This window comes from Sturnira hondurensis, unplaced genomic scaffold (assembly GCF_014824575.4).
Source record: "Sturnira hondurensis isolate 20B ecotype Veracruz unplaced genomic scaffold, ASM1482457v3 Scaffold0000880, whole genome shotgun sequence".
Lineage (NCBI taxonomy): Eukaryota > Metazoa > Chordata > Mammalia > Chiroptera > Phyllostomidae > Sturnira > Sturnira hondurensis.
The window spans coordinates 22,745,072-22,763,923 of record NW_028073511.1 but is presented as its reverse complement, the minus strand read 5'-3'; the positions used below and the strand labels follow the sequence as shown (position 1 = coordinate 22,763,923).

At 39.9% G+C, this 18,852-nt stretch overlaps 1 protein-coding gene across 1 annotated transcript in view; it reads right to left on the bottom strand.

The window, feature by feature from the left end:
* MORC1 (MORC family CW-type zinc finger 1) overlaps window positions 1–18,852 on the bottom strand; it is a 124,914-nt gene that overhangs the window by 23,916 nt on the left and 82,146 nt on the right. The window contains exons 15-18 of the mRNA XM_037056862.1: window positions 16,852–16,990; window positions 5,352–5,417; window positions 3,983–4,222; window positions 3,760–3,789 (exon numbers count right to left, since the gene is read on the bottom strand). Coding sequence (XP_036912757.1) covers window positions 3,760–3,789; window positions 3,983–4,222; window positions 5,352–5,417; window positions 16,852–16,990 — 475 coding nt within the window. The remainder of the gene's footprint in view (window positions 1–3,759; window positions 3,790–3,982; window positions 4,223–5,351; window positions 5,418–16,851; window positions 16,991–18,852) is intronic.

Below are 18,852 nucleotides of genomic sequence, written 5' to 3'. Positions count from 1 at the left end.
AGCCAAAAGATGCTAATATCCCTCAAGTTTCTACCTCATTGTTCTTTACCTCTTACCCTTCCCACTTGGTGTGTCCCCCTGGGAGTCTTGAACTGTGTAAGCTGAACTGCTGCTTCTCCTCAGAAGCCCAGCCACGTTCTTGGATTCCCTATTTCAATGAATGAAATCACCATCCAACCAGGTGCAAGAGTCAGAGATTCTGTATTCATCCTTAACATTTCTCTCTGCTTCACCTTCTAAGGTCAATACATCACCAATCTGGGTCAGTGTTCCCTCCTCGAAACAACACAGAAGGAACAAAAGTATGTATTTTGCCATGTATAATGCATACATTTTTGCCCACATTTTTGAGGGAAAAATAAATATGTGTGTTTCACATGTGTACTACCTGAAATATCTTGTATCTGTTCTTATGTTTTGTAATTATTTGCTACATAAAATTTCTTGTACCATATGTTCAAAAATAAATGCTAAAATTACTTTATAATACAAAAAAACAAGTATCTAAATATAAATAAATAAATAAATTTAAAATTTAAACAATTTTTTCCCTGAAAGTCTGGACCAAAATCATGGGTGTGCATTATACACGACAAAATACGGTATTCACTTCTCTCCAACCATCACCCTAGCCCACACTAGGCTGTTATTTCTCCATGTGACCACTATGACAGCCTACCTGCTCTTCCTGCATTTGCTCCTATCTCTACTAACCCTTCTTCCATACGCAGCCAAAGCAACTTTTCTAAAGGAAAATTATGCCACTTCTCTACTTGAAACTCTTCAATAGTTTCCCACTGTTTTGAGGATAAATGCCAAACCTCTACCAAAGGCTACATAGAGGGTCTGCGAGGCCTGCTCACTCTGAACTCACCTTGCACCATCCTCTCCCAACCTCTCTGCCCATCCCATAGCTCAGCTGTCTTCCTAAGGGACTCTGTATTCCCCATGTTCCCTTTTTAGCAAGTGCTGACTGCATTGTTTGAAGATACTCTTTCTCTCTTTGTATCAAGGTAATTGGAATTCAGTCACAAAAGTTCAGCCGTCACTTTTTCAAGGAAGATTTCCCTATCCTCTCAGATAAAAATCAAATTCTCTCTTATGAGCACTCATGCTACTAAGTCAGAAAAACTGTCACAATTGCAATTTACATTTATCTGTGTAATTGCTGGAATGTCTGCCTCCATGTATGTTTGATGGGGCAGGGATCAGTTGTACACACACTAGTGAGTATTTAAATGATATATATCTTGTGAGTGTGTATATATGTATTTCACCAAGTGTATATATATATATATATATGTGTGTGTATATATGTTACCGAACAAGGGTCCGAGGGGGGGCAATACTTGGCCCACCCAGGGATGCCAAAAACTGCTACAGAAAACGGGCCCCTCCCAAGGACGATAATCTAATATCTATAGGGCTCTTCTGTCCGCCGCCAGTTGGAAACACATCTCTCAATGTCAGAGATTTGTGAAAAGGAAACAAAATGTTTATTTAATGCTATTCAGGCCTAATGCCTTCCTTAAAATATTAAAGTCTTTAAGGGTATACACCTACACACACACACACACACACACAGCGCTCCCTTCTCCCACTGTCCCAACTCCGGGTACCGTAAATCAGGAAAAGAGCACACGTCCGTTTTTCAGGTCGCTGGCACGTGAGCTGTGTCGTCTGTCTGTCCAGGCAGGATCTCCAATTAATCCAAAGTCATGTGGCACCTTTCACTGGCAAGAGTTCTTTGTACCAAGTCCTAGTCAAAGTCTCTCCTGGTTTCCAGGCCACTCAGCCAAAGGGAGAACGCCAAAGCCGCGTGGGCCTCTTCTACCAAAGCCGCGTCTTTCTTCTTCACCTGGCTGCAGGGATCTCCATTCTGTCAAAGCTGCGTGGTTTTCCCTTCCACCTGGCCAAGAGGGGGTCTGCACTCTGCTGAAACTGCGTGGCTCTCCCTCCTAATGGCTACAGGGGTCTACATCTTTCCAAAACAGCGTGGCTCTCCCCCTCACCAGGCCAAGAGAGGGCTCCTCACTCTGCTAAAGCCACATACCTCTCTCGCAGGCACTCTGTCTCAGAGAAGCAGCTCCCAATTCCATCCTGGGTAGCAGGCACTCACTTCTCCCTGGCCCAAAACTTGGCCACAGCTATTTAACATATCTATGAAACCAGTTAAAGGTTATAGATATGTTAAATGACCATTCCAGAGGTTAGCTGCAAAACTGTTGCTATGCAAAACAGCTTTCAATGGCCCTGCTCCATTCATCCCTTCCCCCAACTGACACCTTGGGGTGGGGGGGTGAGGATATCTTAATATTTCCTCCAATATTGCTGTACACTTTGAGTTCTGGACACCATTCTAAATCTTTTCTGGGCGCCCCCTTGGCTGCACCCTGTATCATATACACACATATATCTATATACATATACACATGTATGTGTGTATGCATACATCTATATATACATCTATGCACATCTATATATACATGTATCTGTATACACATATACATACATGTGTATATACATATACCATATACACATGCATACTAAGTAAATCATGTTATATTCCAATACTTAGGCACACTTTAATATCTTAAATCATTTGTGTGTTTTTGTAGCATGTGATCTACCCATAAAATATGCCAACAAATTGCAAATCTTGAAATCACACAATCAGTATAAGAGTTAAAGGATAAAACTAATTTTTACACAGGGTATTACTAACATGCAGTATTTTGGACATAGCAAGAGATGAATAAATATCTGCTGGGTATATGAATTCATATGTATATGATCCATAATTCAAAGTAAAATTCTGATGACTATAGACAGATTCAGCTTGGCTTCTATTGTCTTAAAAAAAGATTTAGGTCCAAAACTTGAGTTATAGGGAACTGGGCTTTAAATATTTTAAGAGAATGAGTTACCCCCAAACAAAATGAGACAAGGCTGTTTTAGGAGGTAATGAGTCTCCATCACTGCAGATTTTCAAGAAAAGTCTGCACTCCATTTGCCAACAACAGTACATAAGAATGTGCGAGATATTCCTTTAATAAATTGTTCAGAACAGTGCCTTCTGGAAGAACAATGCCTAACCTACCTTGTCTCCCACAGTGCATAACACTGTACCTTACACAGGGCAGTTCAGTGCATATTTGCTGATTGAATCAATTTATTGCTTTCAGAACAAATGGAAATTCATGTTAATATTTTTTTATGGTGGCCCATATCCACCCTTGAAGGGTGAATTTAATTTCAAAAACAGGAATAAAACATTAGGAGTCAAGTTTGATGAACAAGGCAGATAAACTAGGCAATAAATTTTGGCTTTTACAAGATTTAAAGTGGCAGTGAGCTAATAATGTCTGGTCATTTAGCACTGAATCTGGCATGGGGCAAACAGTCAGCTGTGGGTACTATTATATTATAACTGACTCGGAGGGCTCATTCTCAGAAAGAATTTAAACAAAGGTAACATTTTAAGAATTAAAGTACAGTGATTTAAGAGAACCAAATTCATTTGGATACGTGGACAGTCTCAGGTGGTATATTTGTTGAAATCAGTCTCAACACTGAGTGTACTAATGAAATATTTCATTTTTCCAGAACCTTGACTACAATGGTAAATACCTATTATAGAATTCGGCCAAGCATTTTTGCTATAAAGCATGTGAATGCAAAATCCTCAAGTTTACAGGTTTATCCTATATGAATACGTCTCTCTTAAATACAGTTGGTTGAGCTCTCCATGCATTATGCTGGCATGCTGATACTAACAATCTGACTTTTCTTCCAAAAGAGAGCACTCAGAAGGAAAAAAACAGAAATTGGGACCTTGTCCAGGAAACTCAGATTACAATATGTATGTTTTAATTAGAACGCTTCAAAAATGTGAAAATGAAGCAAAACCTTTACCAAATGCTATTTCCAGAGTAGATCAATTACTGCACATTTGGTGAATAAAAAAAGAAAAGGAAACCACCTGGGATCTCTCAGATAGTTTGACGTTTCCTGGCAGGGCTGCTGGACGTCTCGGCCGTGGCTTCACTTGCTTCTGTGTATACTTCACCTTTTTCGTCTCTGACACGTACTCCACATCTGAGTCTGTCTCTTCGGTGTTTCTTTTCCAGCCTCTGTGGCTGACGGAAAGCTCCAAGGACGCAAAAGACTCATACTTCAAGTCGTTACCCGAAGGCCTGGTTTTCTGAGTTCTTGTATTTTCCTTAAACAACAAAGGACATGTTTGTATTCTTTATAGTCAACTTATTTATAATTAATCACAATTTCCCTTAAAACCTCATAACATTAGGTGATATTTATCACTACTAAAAACCTTAAAAGCAGAAGCTTAGAAACAGACTTCAGCAAACGTGTATCACTGTAATGGCTCAGTCGGAATCTGACTCAGCAGAGCTGGGCTGAGTCAGCAAACTGAATTTGGAGGATGCAGAAGGCCCCAAAATGAGAACAGTGTGCTACCTGATTCTTCCCAACAGGCATTTACTTGCCTTTGGCTCCCTGGTGCATATTACAATAATTAAACATTCTCCATTTTTTAAAAAAGTTTCAAGATTGCACATCCTTGCCGATAATTACTAAAGGGGTCCCTTTCAGTTTAGATGTTTGGCATAGTGGAGGCTGGGCAGCACAAGAGCACCTGACGGTGTGTCGAAGCCGATAGATCAGACGCCTCATGAGCAAGCTCAGGGCGCACTTATCTAAATGTTAGCTGGGGCCTACCAATGCCATCATCCACCTGTTCAAAAATGTGAATAACTAAAATCATAATGGAGTTTTCCATATTTTTGTGTGTTTGATATAACTGGATGCTTTATCTAAATATTTAAAAATACTCCCTCTACTCTTTAATTTTATGTAATAACAGACATTTAAGGAATATAATATAACATGACATTTAGCAAACATAAGAAACAATATAGGAAATACACAAATAATGTATATCTAGGTAAACATATATCCACAGACAAAATCAATCCATCTCTCTCCACATCTCTCACAGAGATCTCTCTTTATATATGATTAAGTATGTAAATACATATCTTATATATTCATAGAAAATACTGGAAAATATGTTAAAATATTTTAAATGATCATAGCTCTAGGAAGTAAGACAATCAGTGATTTACATTTTCTTATTTATATTTTATTTTCTGAGTTTTCCCTAAAAAACATGCATCACTCTAATAAGAGAAAAATTATGACAGTTTAAAAAATTCCTTAGTGCTTCACCTTCTGAACCTCATACACCGTGACAACATTTGGCCCTTGATAAGTCTTATCCTTCATGAGAAACAGCAGACAAATGGCTCAGTCCTACGTTAATTACTCACCTTAGATGCTGAAGTTTGGCAGATGGGAGTGAACTCGGCAATCCTGCTTATTGGTATAAACTGAGGCTATGGGAAAAGTCATTAGACAAATGTGAGTAAAATTAATTTCGATTGGCATATTACAATAATTCAACATTCTTCATTTTAAAGAAGTTTCAAGACTGCATATCCTCACCAATAAGTATTCAAGGGGTCCCTTTCAGTTTGGAGGTTCTGATCAGTGGAGTACACGCGGTCCTGATGGTTTGTGGAAACACGATAGACCAGATGTCTTAGGAGCAAGTACAGGAACCACTTACCTAACACCGTCTCCATAGGCCTCAACTCTCCTTCCCAGAGACCCTTTTGTTCTCTACTTTCAGTCCCCAGAATCTGAAATGAACTCTGATCTTCAGCAATAGCTGTTTACTTCTGAGCACTAGACCTGAGCTTCAAGGGACTTTTGAGGGTAAAGTGGCTTTCACTGTATCCCTACTCACTGGACGCTGCCTTCTCCCCATTATTCAGCAGCTGCCTTGTACTCAGAGACACAGCTAGAGAGAGAGGAAGCATTTGCTTTCCCTGAAAAACAAGAACCTTTTAAGTCAAATCAGATGTGATCATTGTTACCCTAAAATGATGAGATGTTAATGAAATACACAGAGAGAAGATAAGGAACAATGCAGGCTCTGCACCCCAGGCTCAGGTTCATTCCCCATGGATTGAACCCTTGGTTAAGGGTCCACTTGCACCTGCTTTTCAGTGTGTCCATTACTTTTCCTGTTCCACTGTGGTACCCAGCTCAGGCCAGATCCTCTAGGACAGAACGTTTACTTCCCCCTTGTAAGTGCCCTATCCCCCAAACTGGAGTCCTGACTCTAATTAAGGGTTTGATGGATCTATTCTCTTGCTGAAAACCTTTTGTGTTTTTTTTTTTTTAATTTTATTTATTTATTTATCTTTAGAGGAGAGGGAGAGAGGGAGAGAAACATCAATGTATGGTTGCCTTTCGTACGTCCCCTGCTGGGAGTTGGCCTGCAGGGAACCGGCCTGCAACCCAGGCATGTGCCCTGACTGGGAATCGAACTGCGATTGTCTGGTTCGCAGGCCCGCGCTCAATCCACTGAGCTACACCAGCCAGGGCTCTGAAAACCTTTTGGATGTGTATGACCTGCACAGATTTTGAAATGGTGCTGTTTGCTCTACGCTCAGATCCAAATGCCCCTTGGTGCAACTCATAAACTGCAGGTCCCTTTAAGACAACCCTTCCAAAACTGAATCCATTACTTCGCCTCTGTACCTGCCCTCACCCCAACCAGTACTTCCTAGTGCATTCCCTCTTTCGACTAATGGCATCACCAATTTTCGGCCATCCAAGCTAGATTACCTGGCTCATCATCCCTACCAATCCTTTCTGCCTAGTTAGTGCTCAGGCCTTGTGAATTTCTCCACTTAAGTATCTTTTAATTTCAAATCTTTGTACTACACTCAAATAACCACACTTTTTAAAGGCTTTTATCGTCTCTTGATTGAACTATTTTCTATATTTTCATTTTCTTGCTTCTAGTTCAGAGATTTCTCTAGACCTGTCACAACCACTTTCTACTCAGTATTATCTCCTTCATTAAAATGAGGAGGCGGAGAAGGAAGGTTAGGGACAGTTGGCATTTTTTAAATTAAATGCATCAGGTTAGAATCACCTGGTAAGTCTTTTTGAAAAGCTACTGATGCCAAGTCCTTACACCCTAGAATTCTAGTTTAATTGTGTGAAGAGGGGGCCTGGCATTGGTATTGTCTGGAGCTCTCCAAGTGATTCTAAAATGCAGTCAGGATGAAGAACCATTAGCCTAGAGGACAGAGCCTTGTTTCTGCAGCACCCAGCACATGGAATGGCTCACACGGACACTCAAGTTTGTTAAGTGAAGCCAACCAGCGCCTAGCATAACACACAAGCAGCTTCCAAATGGTCACACTACACTTTCTAAATCCCTCTTCTGGGCCATTTCCAATCTCCCTGAGGCCCCCCGTTGCCCTCACAGATTCACTGTCCAATCCCTATGTTCCAGGTTCACTTTCATGTTCTTAGGCCTTCGTATATAACCCACTTCCTCTGCCTGTAATAACTTGCCAATCTTCTCCATTCGTTAAATTCTACTCATCCTTCAAAGTCTAGTTCAGATCTTACACACTCTGAATACATCTCCCAACCTCCCAATGGAGAATTAATTGCTTTATCTTCTATGTCCCTATATTATCACTTCTTTTTAGATGTTAATATAGATAATACAGGGTCCAGCACAAATAATGACCTCTTTCTTATAATAAAATCTTTTATTAGAAAATCATAAGCATGTAATTCTGTAACATAACAATATCACATTCAAGCACACCGTGCGACGTTTTAAGTGAAATGTGCAAATTAAAACTTTAAATTATTACACCTGTATTATTTCCCTACCAACCACCCACGAGCAGGTGTTACTTCTGTTGGATGCTGGATATTCACATGGAACAACACACATTTTTAGAAGTCTATTGTTTACGTCTCCTTACTATTCCATTCTCCATCTATCCGGGCCATACTCCCCAAGTAATAAGTAACCACTGTTTCCACTTTTCTGCTTATCTTTCCAGAGATTTGTTTGTATATTGTATACAAGCATATGTAAATAAATTTTCCCCACTTTTTTGAGAAAGGAAAAAAAGGTAGGATATTAGACACATAGTCTACATCTTGGTTTTTTACTTAAAGATATGTCCTAGAGCCCTTTCTCCATTAGTACTGAAAAAGTGTCTCCATCCCCCCTTTCAGCTGCATTGTACTCTAAGGTATTGCTGTTTAACCAGATCTGTTGATCAAACATTGAAGTTTTCTCAATATTTTACTATACAAAATATATAGCAATGATTTGTAAAACAAGTAATTTTGTAAATAGGTAATTTCATATTTGTGTGAGTACATCTACGTGTATACAACCAATATCTAAAAGTCAAATTTCTAGCCCTGGCTGGTGTAGCTCAGTGCATTGAGCGTGGGCCTGTGAACCACACGATCATGGTTCAATTCCCAGTCAGGGCACATGCCTGGGTTGCAGGCCAGTTCCCAGCAGGGGACTCATGAGAGGCAACCATACACTGATGTTTCTCTCCTTCTCTCCTTCCCTTCCTCTCTAAAGATACATAAATAAAATCTTTAAAAAAAAATAAAAAATAAAAGTCAAATTTCTGGATCAAAAGGTATATGCATTTGCAGTTCTGACAGACACTGCTAAATTGTCTCCACCAGCTTTCTGGTGACCTAGCACACAGTCCTTCTTGTGAATATGTCAAGAGCACCTAATACAAACTGTTTTCTCTGTTTTGAGAGTACAGTGCTTTATATCTATAAATTACATATACATTAGTATTAATTGATAGGTATTCCTAAACTGAGAGCAAATTAAAGTATCTCATTACTAGTATGATTGTCTCTTTTTTTCCATGTATCATTTGCAGGTTTTTCTTCATGGAACTCAACACTACATTAGCTAATGTGGGAGACTGCTAACTGATACATCTTCATTGTGAACTAATGACTCCAGCCTAATTAAATGCCCTTCCTTGCACTAAGAGCTTTCCCCTTGAATTTCAACTCGTCTGACTGTAGGATGGACCTCTGTTTTATTTTTGTATACCTGTCTAAATTCAACCTTTCTGAATAACTGTTTTAGATGTGTGCCTTGTATATAGTGCAGGCATGATCTTGGCTATGGGCTATGCCCTAAAATCCCTTACCCTTTTTTAAAGTAAGCTTAGGCCATTTGTATTTATTGACACCAGATCTGTGTTTGGTATTAGTTGTCATATCATTTTACTTTGTTTTTATAATTTATTTTAGGTTTTTAATGATGCAGTCCATTTATTTTTGTTTTGCGTAGGCATTTATGATATTATATAGGTTTTTTCCTATTGATTAATATCACAATGATAACTTTATATAATACTCTTATTCTTAGTTCTTTCTATTTTAGATAGTAACCGAAAGTTCACTACTCTAGTGACAAAATTTATTTTCTCTTTCTTCTTTTCTTCCATTTTCTAATATTGTTTATAATATTGTTTGTATTTGTATTTGTGCCAAAAAGTATGTTTAAATTTCTTAAATGATATAGCTTCATCTTCTAGCACAGATGAGGCAAAGAGCTTATCACCTTGTGTTTTTGACTTTCTATTTTTGTTAGCCGAATCATCACTGTATTTCTAGGACATTTACATTCAGTTTGGTACCTAATGTCACATGTCTTAGTCTTATTTCTATAGTTAAACACAGTCAGTGCTTATTTCCAGTTCTCTGTCATAGAATTTTCAGGTATTTCCTGGCTAGTTCAAGTCTGACTTCTATCTGTTTCCTCAAAAGGAGTCATGAGAACAATATTTCCTGAGGGTTTTTCCCCTATTTTCAAAACTATTTATTTGTAGTTTTTAATTTTACAATGGCATGGTGAATAGAAAATTCTTGGTTTATACTCCTTTCCTCGAGGATCTTATATAGTTTACTTCACTGTCACCTGGAGCTGCCATTTTTACAGAGAATTTGAAGGCAGTCTGAATTTTGTTCTTCCGAATGAGTGATTCGATCTTTATGCCTATTCACTGAAGGATTCTATCTTTTTTTCTTTACAGTTGAATAACTTTACTAGAATATGTCCCATTGTTGACTATTCTGGGACAGTTTTCCCTACCATGTAGTGTGCACTGTTTCAAATACATAGCTACAAGTTTTATTTTTTTCTTAAAAACTTGAAAAATTTTCCTGATTTCTATCTTTAAAAGCGTGTTCTTCCCTTACTTTTTCTTTGGGTATTCCAATTATGAACACACTGAATCTTCTTATACTAGGTATATGTGAACACCTTTAACTTCTCTCCCACACTCTGAGGAAAAAAGAAATGTCCATCTTCTTATCCTAACTTAAACTTTCTACCTGAGTCTAGTAATCCTTCATTCCTGACTTCGCTGGAGTTTTTCTGTGCCAATAAGGCTTCATCTCTGCTGTGAACTTCCTCCCACTTCACTGGCTCCTCTCTGTTGGTCCAGAAACACTGTCAAAGCTCTCCCAACCACAGCTTTACCTCACCCTCAACTACCTTCCTACCTTCAACCCTATCTTCTCTGCCCCTTCAGTAAAAATTTCCTAAAGTAGCTCATTAATCACGGCTCCCATATCTTTAGTAGTCATTGAATCCTCACCCCACCTGGCTTAGTCTATGAAACTTATCTTGTTTATGTGAGAAATGGCCTTTAAGTTATAAAAACCAATAGATCAAGACAATGAGAAGACAAGCCACAGACTGGGAGAAAATGTTTGCAAAAGAAGCATCTGATAAAAGACCAAAATGTTATACAAAATGTAGAAAGAACTCTTAAAACTCAGCAATAGAAAAATAAACCATTCGTTAAAAATGAGCCAAAACACATACGTACCCCTATGTTCACTGCAGCATTACTTACAATAGCCAAAATGCAGAAACAACACAACTGTCCTTCAGTGAATGTTTGGATAAAAAAGGAGGCACATATATACCAAGGAATACTACTCAGTCATCAAAGAGCTGAAATATTGCCATTTGCCGCAACATAGATGGATCTTGAGAGTATTATGCTAAGTGAAATAAGTCAGACAGAAAAGGACAAGAACTGCATGATTTCTCTCATATGTGGCATATGAAACAAAAAGCAACAAAGCGCCAAACTTATATAGACAATGAAATGGTGGTGACCAGAAGGGAAGGAGGTGGACAAAGGATAAAAGGGGTCAAATACTAGGTGACAGAAAGAAAGTAGACTTCAGAGGGTGAACACAACTGAGGAGTACCCTGAAAAGAAGAAGGATGACCCAGGCCACTGTGAGGCAAAGGTCAGAGACAAACACCAGTTGGTTCTCTAGGACTGGACTGGAACCCTGGTGTGCCAAGAGACAACCCCACCTTTGGAATTTAGAATCAGAAAGTTGGGTCCTAAGTAACAGGGGATATTAGGTCTAACAAGGTAAGAAGGATTCAAGCACGGGGCTGGGGGAGCACTAAGCAGTGCTGGCATTCAGAAATGCAGGCTCAGAGGCACCAGGTAACCTTGGAAGGGACCGGTGAGCAGCCTGGTTTGGAAGGAGGTCACACACCTGTACCACAGACTGCGCAAACTCAGAAAACAGGTCCTCAGATGTAGCCACGATACTAGGCAGGCTCTGATTGTCCCCAATTAATAGGCACATTAATTGAGAACAGGTTCAGGTGCTTAAGGAATTTTTGTAGGGCAGAGATCAAATAGGCATATTTGCAAGGAAATTAGTATTCCCTCCATTAAACATCATGTCAGGCAATACGCCTGAACCTCTACTTGTTTCTCCATCTCTGTGGATACAATAAACATTTCTGATTGACATGTGGCAAGACTACCTGCCACTGTCGAAGCTACTTCTGTCCCTCTTGGAGTAAGAATGAGCTCCCTCTGGGCTCACATGAACCCTCAGTGGCAGCATTTGGTCAGTCCCGGGAAACCCAGAAGCGAACAACAATGGATGGAATTGCTTGGTCCCAGTCGCCAGGGCAGAAGAGGCTGACCGATGAAGCCAGGAGCAAGGACTACCCTGGTCTCACCTCAGCGCCCGGCCCCAAGCCAGACTGTTTGATGTCCAGCTGCTGGCACTGCCCGTTCGTTCAGTCAACGAAGGATGCTGTTCTGCCAGGTAATGCGACGCCAGTTCCTCAACAAAGAGTAAGAAAATAATCCGGAAGTCGAATGGCTTCTGTTAAACACCTCCTGCGCCCACCAGGGAGAAGAGTGGTGTTGGGAGGCACATGAAAAAAAGCACACAGGAGGCTCGCCTTTAAGAAACTTCTAAACTACGTTGTCACGAGCAATTTGTTTAATGTCTCATTTGCTATTCTGTGAACACAGGGCCTACAAGTGTGAATATATTAGGCATTATCCCTTTTGGAAAAGCAATGCATCACCATAGAGAAATGAGATCTATGTAGCAGGAGTAATAAAGTAAAATATTTCAACTGCAGTGAGTACAACAGCCTCTTGTTAGACAAAGGTCTTTAGGTGCCATAAATTTTAGATTATGGAGTTTATGTAAGGACGCTGGAAAGTACTCTTGATGGATAAATATATTTTCTAAGACATCTGTCTGTGTAGTTATACAGATTTGAAATCTCAGCATCCCACACAAACACGACACATTAAAAAGATTAAACCGTAAATGGGAAAATGTGTTCACATTCTTCATTACGAAGCTGTACTCAGACACACCGTTTCAATTGGAAAAAACAGCTAACTGTGTGGGATGTCTTCTCCGCTCCACACTTGCTGCCACAACCACCAAGGTGGGACTTGTCACATTAAATACTTCAATTCCTGTGTCCATGTGAGCACTACAAAAGAATAGAATGCTGTTGCTGGAGCTTTTTCAACAGGCGTGGAATTTTACACAGGCTATTCATTTGCTGTAAAGACTATGAATGAGGCAAATAAAATCCAAATACAGTCTCTGTACTCCCATCCAAATGCAACACTTTATTTGGACCAAGTTAAGGATATTCTGGTTTCTAAAAACATATGCAAAAGGTTTTAAGCATAACCTATGTAGAGCCAACCAATCCAATCAACTGAAAAATATTCATTTTTGTACGGACGTGTAAAAAAGTATGCATAAATCAAATGCCTTTGAGCCTTCCCTCTTTTTTGGTAGACACTCATTACATACAAGATCCAGGCCTAAGTGTTGTTGGGAATCCAAAGATAAATAAAAAAATGGTCCCTTCTTGCCCTGGCTGGTGTAGCTCAGTGGATTGAGCGTGGGCCTGCGAACCACACGATCGCGGTTCGATTCCCAGTCAGGGCACATGCCTGGGTTGCAGGCCAGTTCCCAGCAGGGGATGTACAAGAGGCAACCATACATTGATATTTCTCTCCCTCTCTCCTTCCCTTCCCCTCTAAAGATAAATAAATAAAATTTTTTAAAAAATGGTCCCTTCTTTCAAAAAACATACAGTCTAATATAGGAGACATTAGTACAAGAGTAACTACAATACCAGGTAGAAAGTAAAATACGCTTGAAGAGAGACATGCATCAAGGACGAAGGAAAATGAGAAAAGACTTCATAGAGGAGTTGCATTTGTTTCCGCCGACCTTGAAGGACGAGAGGAGAGGAGGTGCCATTTCAGACAAGAAGCAGGAAGGCAGGCCCCCGGAAGCAGGGAGCACACCTGATGGGCAGCAGCAGTGCCAGGGAGAGCCCTGCAGGAGGGAAGACGCTAAGGCCAGAAAAGTAACCAGTGTTGGGGAAGAGACAGCCCGGACTTTCTGTAGGAAATGAAGTTAATTGACCAGAAAAGGTTAACCCAGAAAGATCTAGAGAGTATATAAGCAATACAGCCCATCTGCACAAATGTATTGATTATAGAAACATACTACTCATTAATATTACCTAAGTACAAATGCGTGAGCATAGAGTGGGCTTCATTCAGGGAATCAAGTGATTACTGTCTGTCTTACATGATTGAGAGCATCATGTGGATTTAAAGTGATACAAAAAAAACCCTGAATGAAATGTATCCTAAACTATATTTCTTGTGTATAATCATGACACATTCATCCTTGTCACACAATGGAAGGTAGAAAAGAATCTAAATTGTGAGTTAAAACTATAAAAGGGGGCATGTTGAGGACTGGAAAGTCATCAATGTCAGAGAAATTGATTTTATAAGTCTACTTTACGGTTTTAAATTGTTGTCTGGGTTTACTGAAAAACAGAAGAACAATTACCCGCATGATATGCCGATTAGTAGTTGAGCAGTTCAAGAGACACAGTGAGAATGGAAATGCTTCATTGTTTGGCCAGCAGGTGGCACTTGTCACTCAGTATAGAAAATGGCAGGTGCTGAGGAATGAGCTGGAACCAGTCAGAAACAGATCACTCCTTTACTCAGAAAGCAGAGAGTGCCACGGACTGTTTCAGAAGCACAGGTTATAAAAAGGGTCTTGGCTTACTGACACAGCTTATCAATTGTTGAATTTGAACTCTCCTATTAGGTTTTTTAGGGAAAACTTAACATTTTTCCCTTAACAAATATGATTTGCAATACATCAGTTTGTTGCCTTTGTAATTGGTCTCAAGTCCTTTGGGCCTGTAGGTATCCTGTGACATTATGAGCAGTGCTAGAGTGAGGCAAAAACGAAACAAATTCCAACTTCCCCATTAAAAGATGTGTGACCTGATACAAGTGATTTAACTTCTTTGAACGTCCCTTCCCTCTGTCGTTGTAATTGTTGTAACTAGCTAGAATGTTGTGGGAATTATATAAGACACCACCTGTTGAAATGACAGCTTTGGACTCAGCTACCTCGTTTTCTCCTAGAAGAACAGATCCTATCACGGGAATAGCCCTTTTATCAAAATAGTTGCTAACTCATTTGAGTATTCTGTAATGAGGGTAGCCTGTGGGTGTTGCTCCTAGAAGTCAGATTTAGTCACTCTGCACCCCAGTGGGGTGGATGAGGGGTGGAGAAGAGGCTGTAGCTGCTGATTTCTGATACTACTACCATAATATTACCTTGCCAGTGTTCTATTCCTCCCACATGGCAGTGACAAAAACCACAGAACCACAAAACCAGCGATTCTAAGTTCCAGAAGGTCTTTGATTTACTTAGTCAGCTCTTCATTTTTTAGATCTGGACAAGACAGTAGGAAATGGGGTGTCCAAATTTAGGTCATTTTTATACTAGTCCCACAGGTCTGGTCAATGGGCAAGTGGGCACTGGTAGTGGGAAGCAGGGAGAGACACCAGGAGGTGGGCAAACCGTCCTTACGTGGAATGTGTCTAATTATTTCCTCATAATGAGATACTAGGCTTATTTTCACAATAGGGGGCAGAGAAAATGGTGAAAGGTCATTGTTCTTTGAACTGGTGAAAGTAGGTTTCTATTTGAGCACTGCTAAACTTTTTGTTTGCAGTTGAAACAGAGTGAATCTATAAACCTGGGTAAACTTTTTATGAAAAAAATCAGCTACCAAAAAAAAAAAGAATAAGCAGAATAGATGGCCCAAATCTATTATTCCATCAGCTACCATCAATATCTCTGCCTCCCTAATGAATAAAACATCCAATCTTAAACAAAGAGAAAGGTAATTAAAACTTTATGACTGGCATTATTACTTCCAAGGGTCAGCTCTCGTCTTTATAGGGAAAAATAATCCAACAAAGATAAAAGCAATTCGGGGTGTGCTGAATGCCTTCACAGAGCTACAAAGAGCTGTAATCAAAATAAGAAACAGAACAGATTAAGACATTCCACAATGGAAAGATCTGACCTTACCTACTTGTTTATAAAAATAACTGCAGGCTGTGATACTTTTATTTCTGACCTTTTATCAAACCCACAACTACAGACTCTAAAATTGGAAAAAGTTGAGCTGCTTTTAGGGATACCGGGAATGCCCTGGAGAATGTGTTTCCAGAGTGACTCTCAGTATTTCCCTAAAGAAACCCTGAGACTCCAGGCTAAAAGGGGAGGGTCAGCTTTCTGCGGGCTGTGAATTCAGGTGGTAGCTGATTTACAGGCAGATCCCTAGCAAGGTGGGAGAAGAAAGAAAGGAAACTGGGATAGAAAAGAAAAGATAACCTTGTAAAAGCCCATGAAGACACATTATAACATTACATTAAGTCTAGGAGGTCTTAACTCCCTCTCCACAAAAGAGTTTTCTATTGAAATGAGCATTTCATGTCCTGGCATCTACAGAGGGGTCAGACATGTGGGCATAGGTCACTGACCTTCTCAAGTTCCATTTGAGGAAGGTGACATGCTATACAATTAGAAAATGTCAAATTTGGGTGCTGAATCTTTAAAGTAAACAGAAACCTAATGACTATTAGATCAGAGATTAAAACACTATTTCTAAATGCCACCTTTTCCTTCACTTGAAATTGTCAGGGTTACCTACATTTACTGAGAGTAATGTATTATTTATTGCATTTTCTCAACAATTAAAAATGATTCTGAATTTCCGTATTAACAGGCTAATGTTTTTTTTTTTAAAGAACAACTCTTTACCTCAAAAATACACCTTTCAGGAAAAAATAAAATGAGCCTATCCTTTGGAGTCAGACAGATCCATGTCCCAGTGACCTTGACCACTTGACCTTTAACATGTGGGCTGACCTCTATGAGGTTCTATGTGCATTTGCAGAAAGGAAATAATCTCCCCCATTTCTCACATGCACTGCTGTGCAGCTGGACTTAGGTATCACATGTACAGTAGTTTTTAAGAACTCTCCTCCCTGACAGGAAGGACCCTTGGGGCACTTACACTCACCTTTAGATCAGTCCTTAGATCCAAAATTAAAAGAAGGAGACAAAAAAGGAGAGAAAAAAGAGGCTGAACATTTTACCTGGGTACACCACATCAGTCAATTTGTACACTGAAACCAACAGCTTGAGCGTCAGGATAGACTTGGGAAAGAATAAATAACTGCTTACTTGCAGCTGCTGTTCTGCCAGACGATTGTGATACCTTTGGACTGACTCTTGAAGTTGCTTGTCTTTCTCATTTCTTGATGGCGATGCCATGCTCATGGTGCCCAGGGGGATGGGAGGCAGGCATTCTTTCTGATGGCAACTTTGCAGTCAGCAAGCACAAAAGGTAACAACATGAGGAGGAAATATGCAACCACTCATTGGCTGTAAAAGGTTATTCACTTCTATAAGGACTTTCTCATTATGTCCTATATCCGAAATTTGAATATGAAAGAAGAGCACTGTATTGACGACTTTAGGTAACACATGACCTTAAACCTCCAATTTGCATGAAAAAAGAGCTTAATTGAAAATGTGAAAGGTAATATGTATTTACCAGAATGAGAGACTCTTCATTATTTACTAACGCTTCATTTATCTTGCATTATCATGAATGAGACCTTTTGCACAAATGTTTTTACCTAACTAACGCATATTCCTGCTAAACATTTTCCCCTCAAAACATCAGGGACAGAGAGCCATATGTCTGCCCGCAATACACCAAATAATTCGGCCTTTGGAACTCACAGGTCCTTTGCACAATGATTCAGGATCACTGTGAAGAGCAGTGACTGCTGTGATAAAATGTGCTCACACTGACAGCCTTGGGGGCGGGGCGGAGTCTTTTGCTAAATAGTCCCCCAGTGACAGGCCCCCTGCTCCAACAGACTTCTCTCCCTGAAGCTGTCAGCCCGTCTGCTGCTGGTGATCACTCTGCTTCCCAGCCTTACTGATGGGCTGTTTCTAATCACTGGTGGGTTAGCACATGTACTATATCATCAAGTAGAATTGTGTGTAAATGACAATAACAGGCTGTGAGAGAGAGCTTCCCTTGTTATGGCTACAAAAAACAATAATGACTTTTGAGACATATGATTTGGAAGGTTTGAGGCTTTTTCCCACCCCTACTTTTAGTTTTGTGGCTCTGTTCTGGGAGCTAAGTTAGCCAGGCTGTTGAAAAATTGAGAGATTATATTGTTCACCTCAGTATCAAGGCTCGGCAGGGATAAGAGGTTCAGCTCCCACTGGGCATGGCTTTGATTCATGCCTGGGTATGTGCCCTTAAGGTCAAAATGTTAAGGTCAATTCTTAGAGTCTGTTAAACATGGGTTTTCCTATTACCATGGAAATAGGAAAAGGAGAGGGACGGGGCAAAATAAATGTACGTTAGGAGGGTGAGGAAAGGAAGGAGGAGGTTGAGAATAGAAAGAGGGCCTTCTCCCATCTGAAATAGTGCAGGAAATGTGAAGCAGATCAAACCCTCGATTTCTCTCATATATTTCCCACCCCCACTAACAGAGAACTACCATACAATCAAATTCAAATACTATGGTGAAAAAAAACAATTCCACCCACATATAGTATTTGTTGCTATTGTTATTTTCGAAGAAAGGTGGTAGAAAAGCACATCAGCAGACACCTACTGTATGCGTAGGGCTCCCAGAGCTGAGATAAGACCTGTGTAGGGCAGCACCTACAAGGTTTCCAGTGCATGGGGGAGAGGAACCCCACGGCAGAATTAAGTTTTTCTTTTCAGAAAAGAAAAACCACAAGTATTTTTATTAAAGTGAGATTTATTCACTTGTATTCAAAAAATTTTTGGAAACAAATTAAATTTTAACATACAATTCAAGCCATAGATATTTTTGAATATTCTTTTCAAAACTCAGACTTTTGGGGGCTCAAATGATAGTCATTTTTACTCTGCTGGGTGATCCTTGCTTTCAATGCAGATAAATACAGAGCTTGAATGGAACAAAAGCACACTGACAGCTCTTTCTTGGGGACTGTGACAAAAATGTCTAACCTCCCTCCATGCTTAAAGTGGAAAACAAAAAGAAGCTTCAGTGGTCCGGAAAAAAGGGCTCCACTTCGCCCAGCCCGAGCCACCAGCTCTGAGACCACCATCTGTAAAATGGGGTGTGGTGCCATCATAAAGGAACAGGCTGGAGTGAGGCTTTCTCA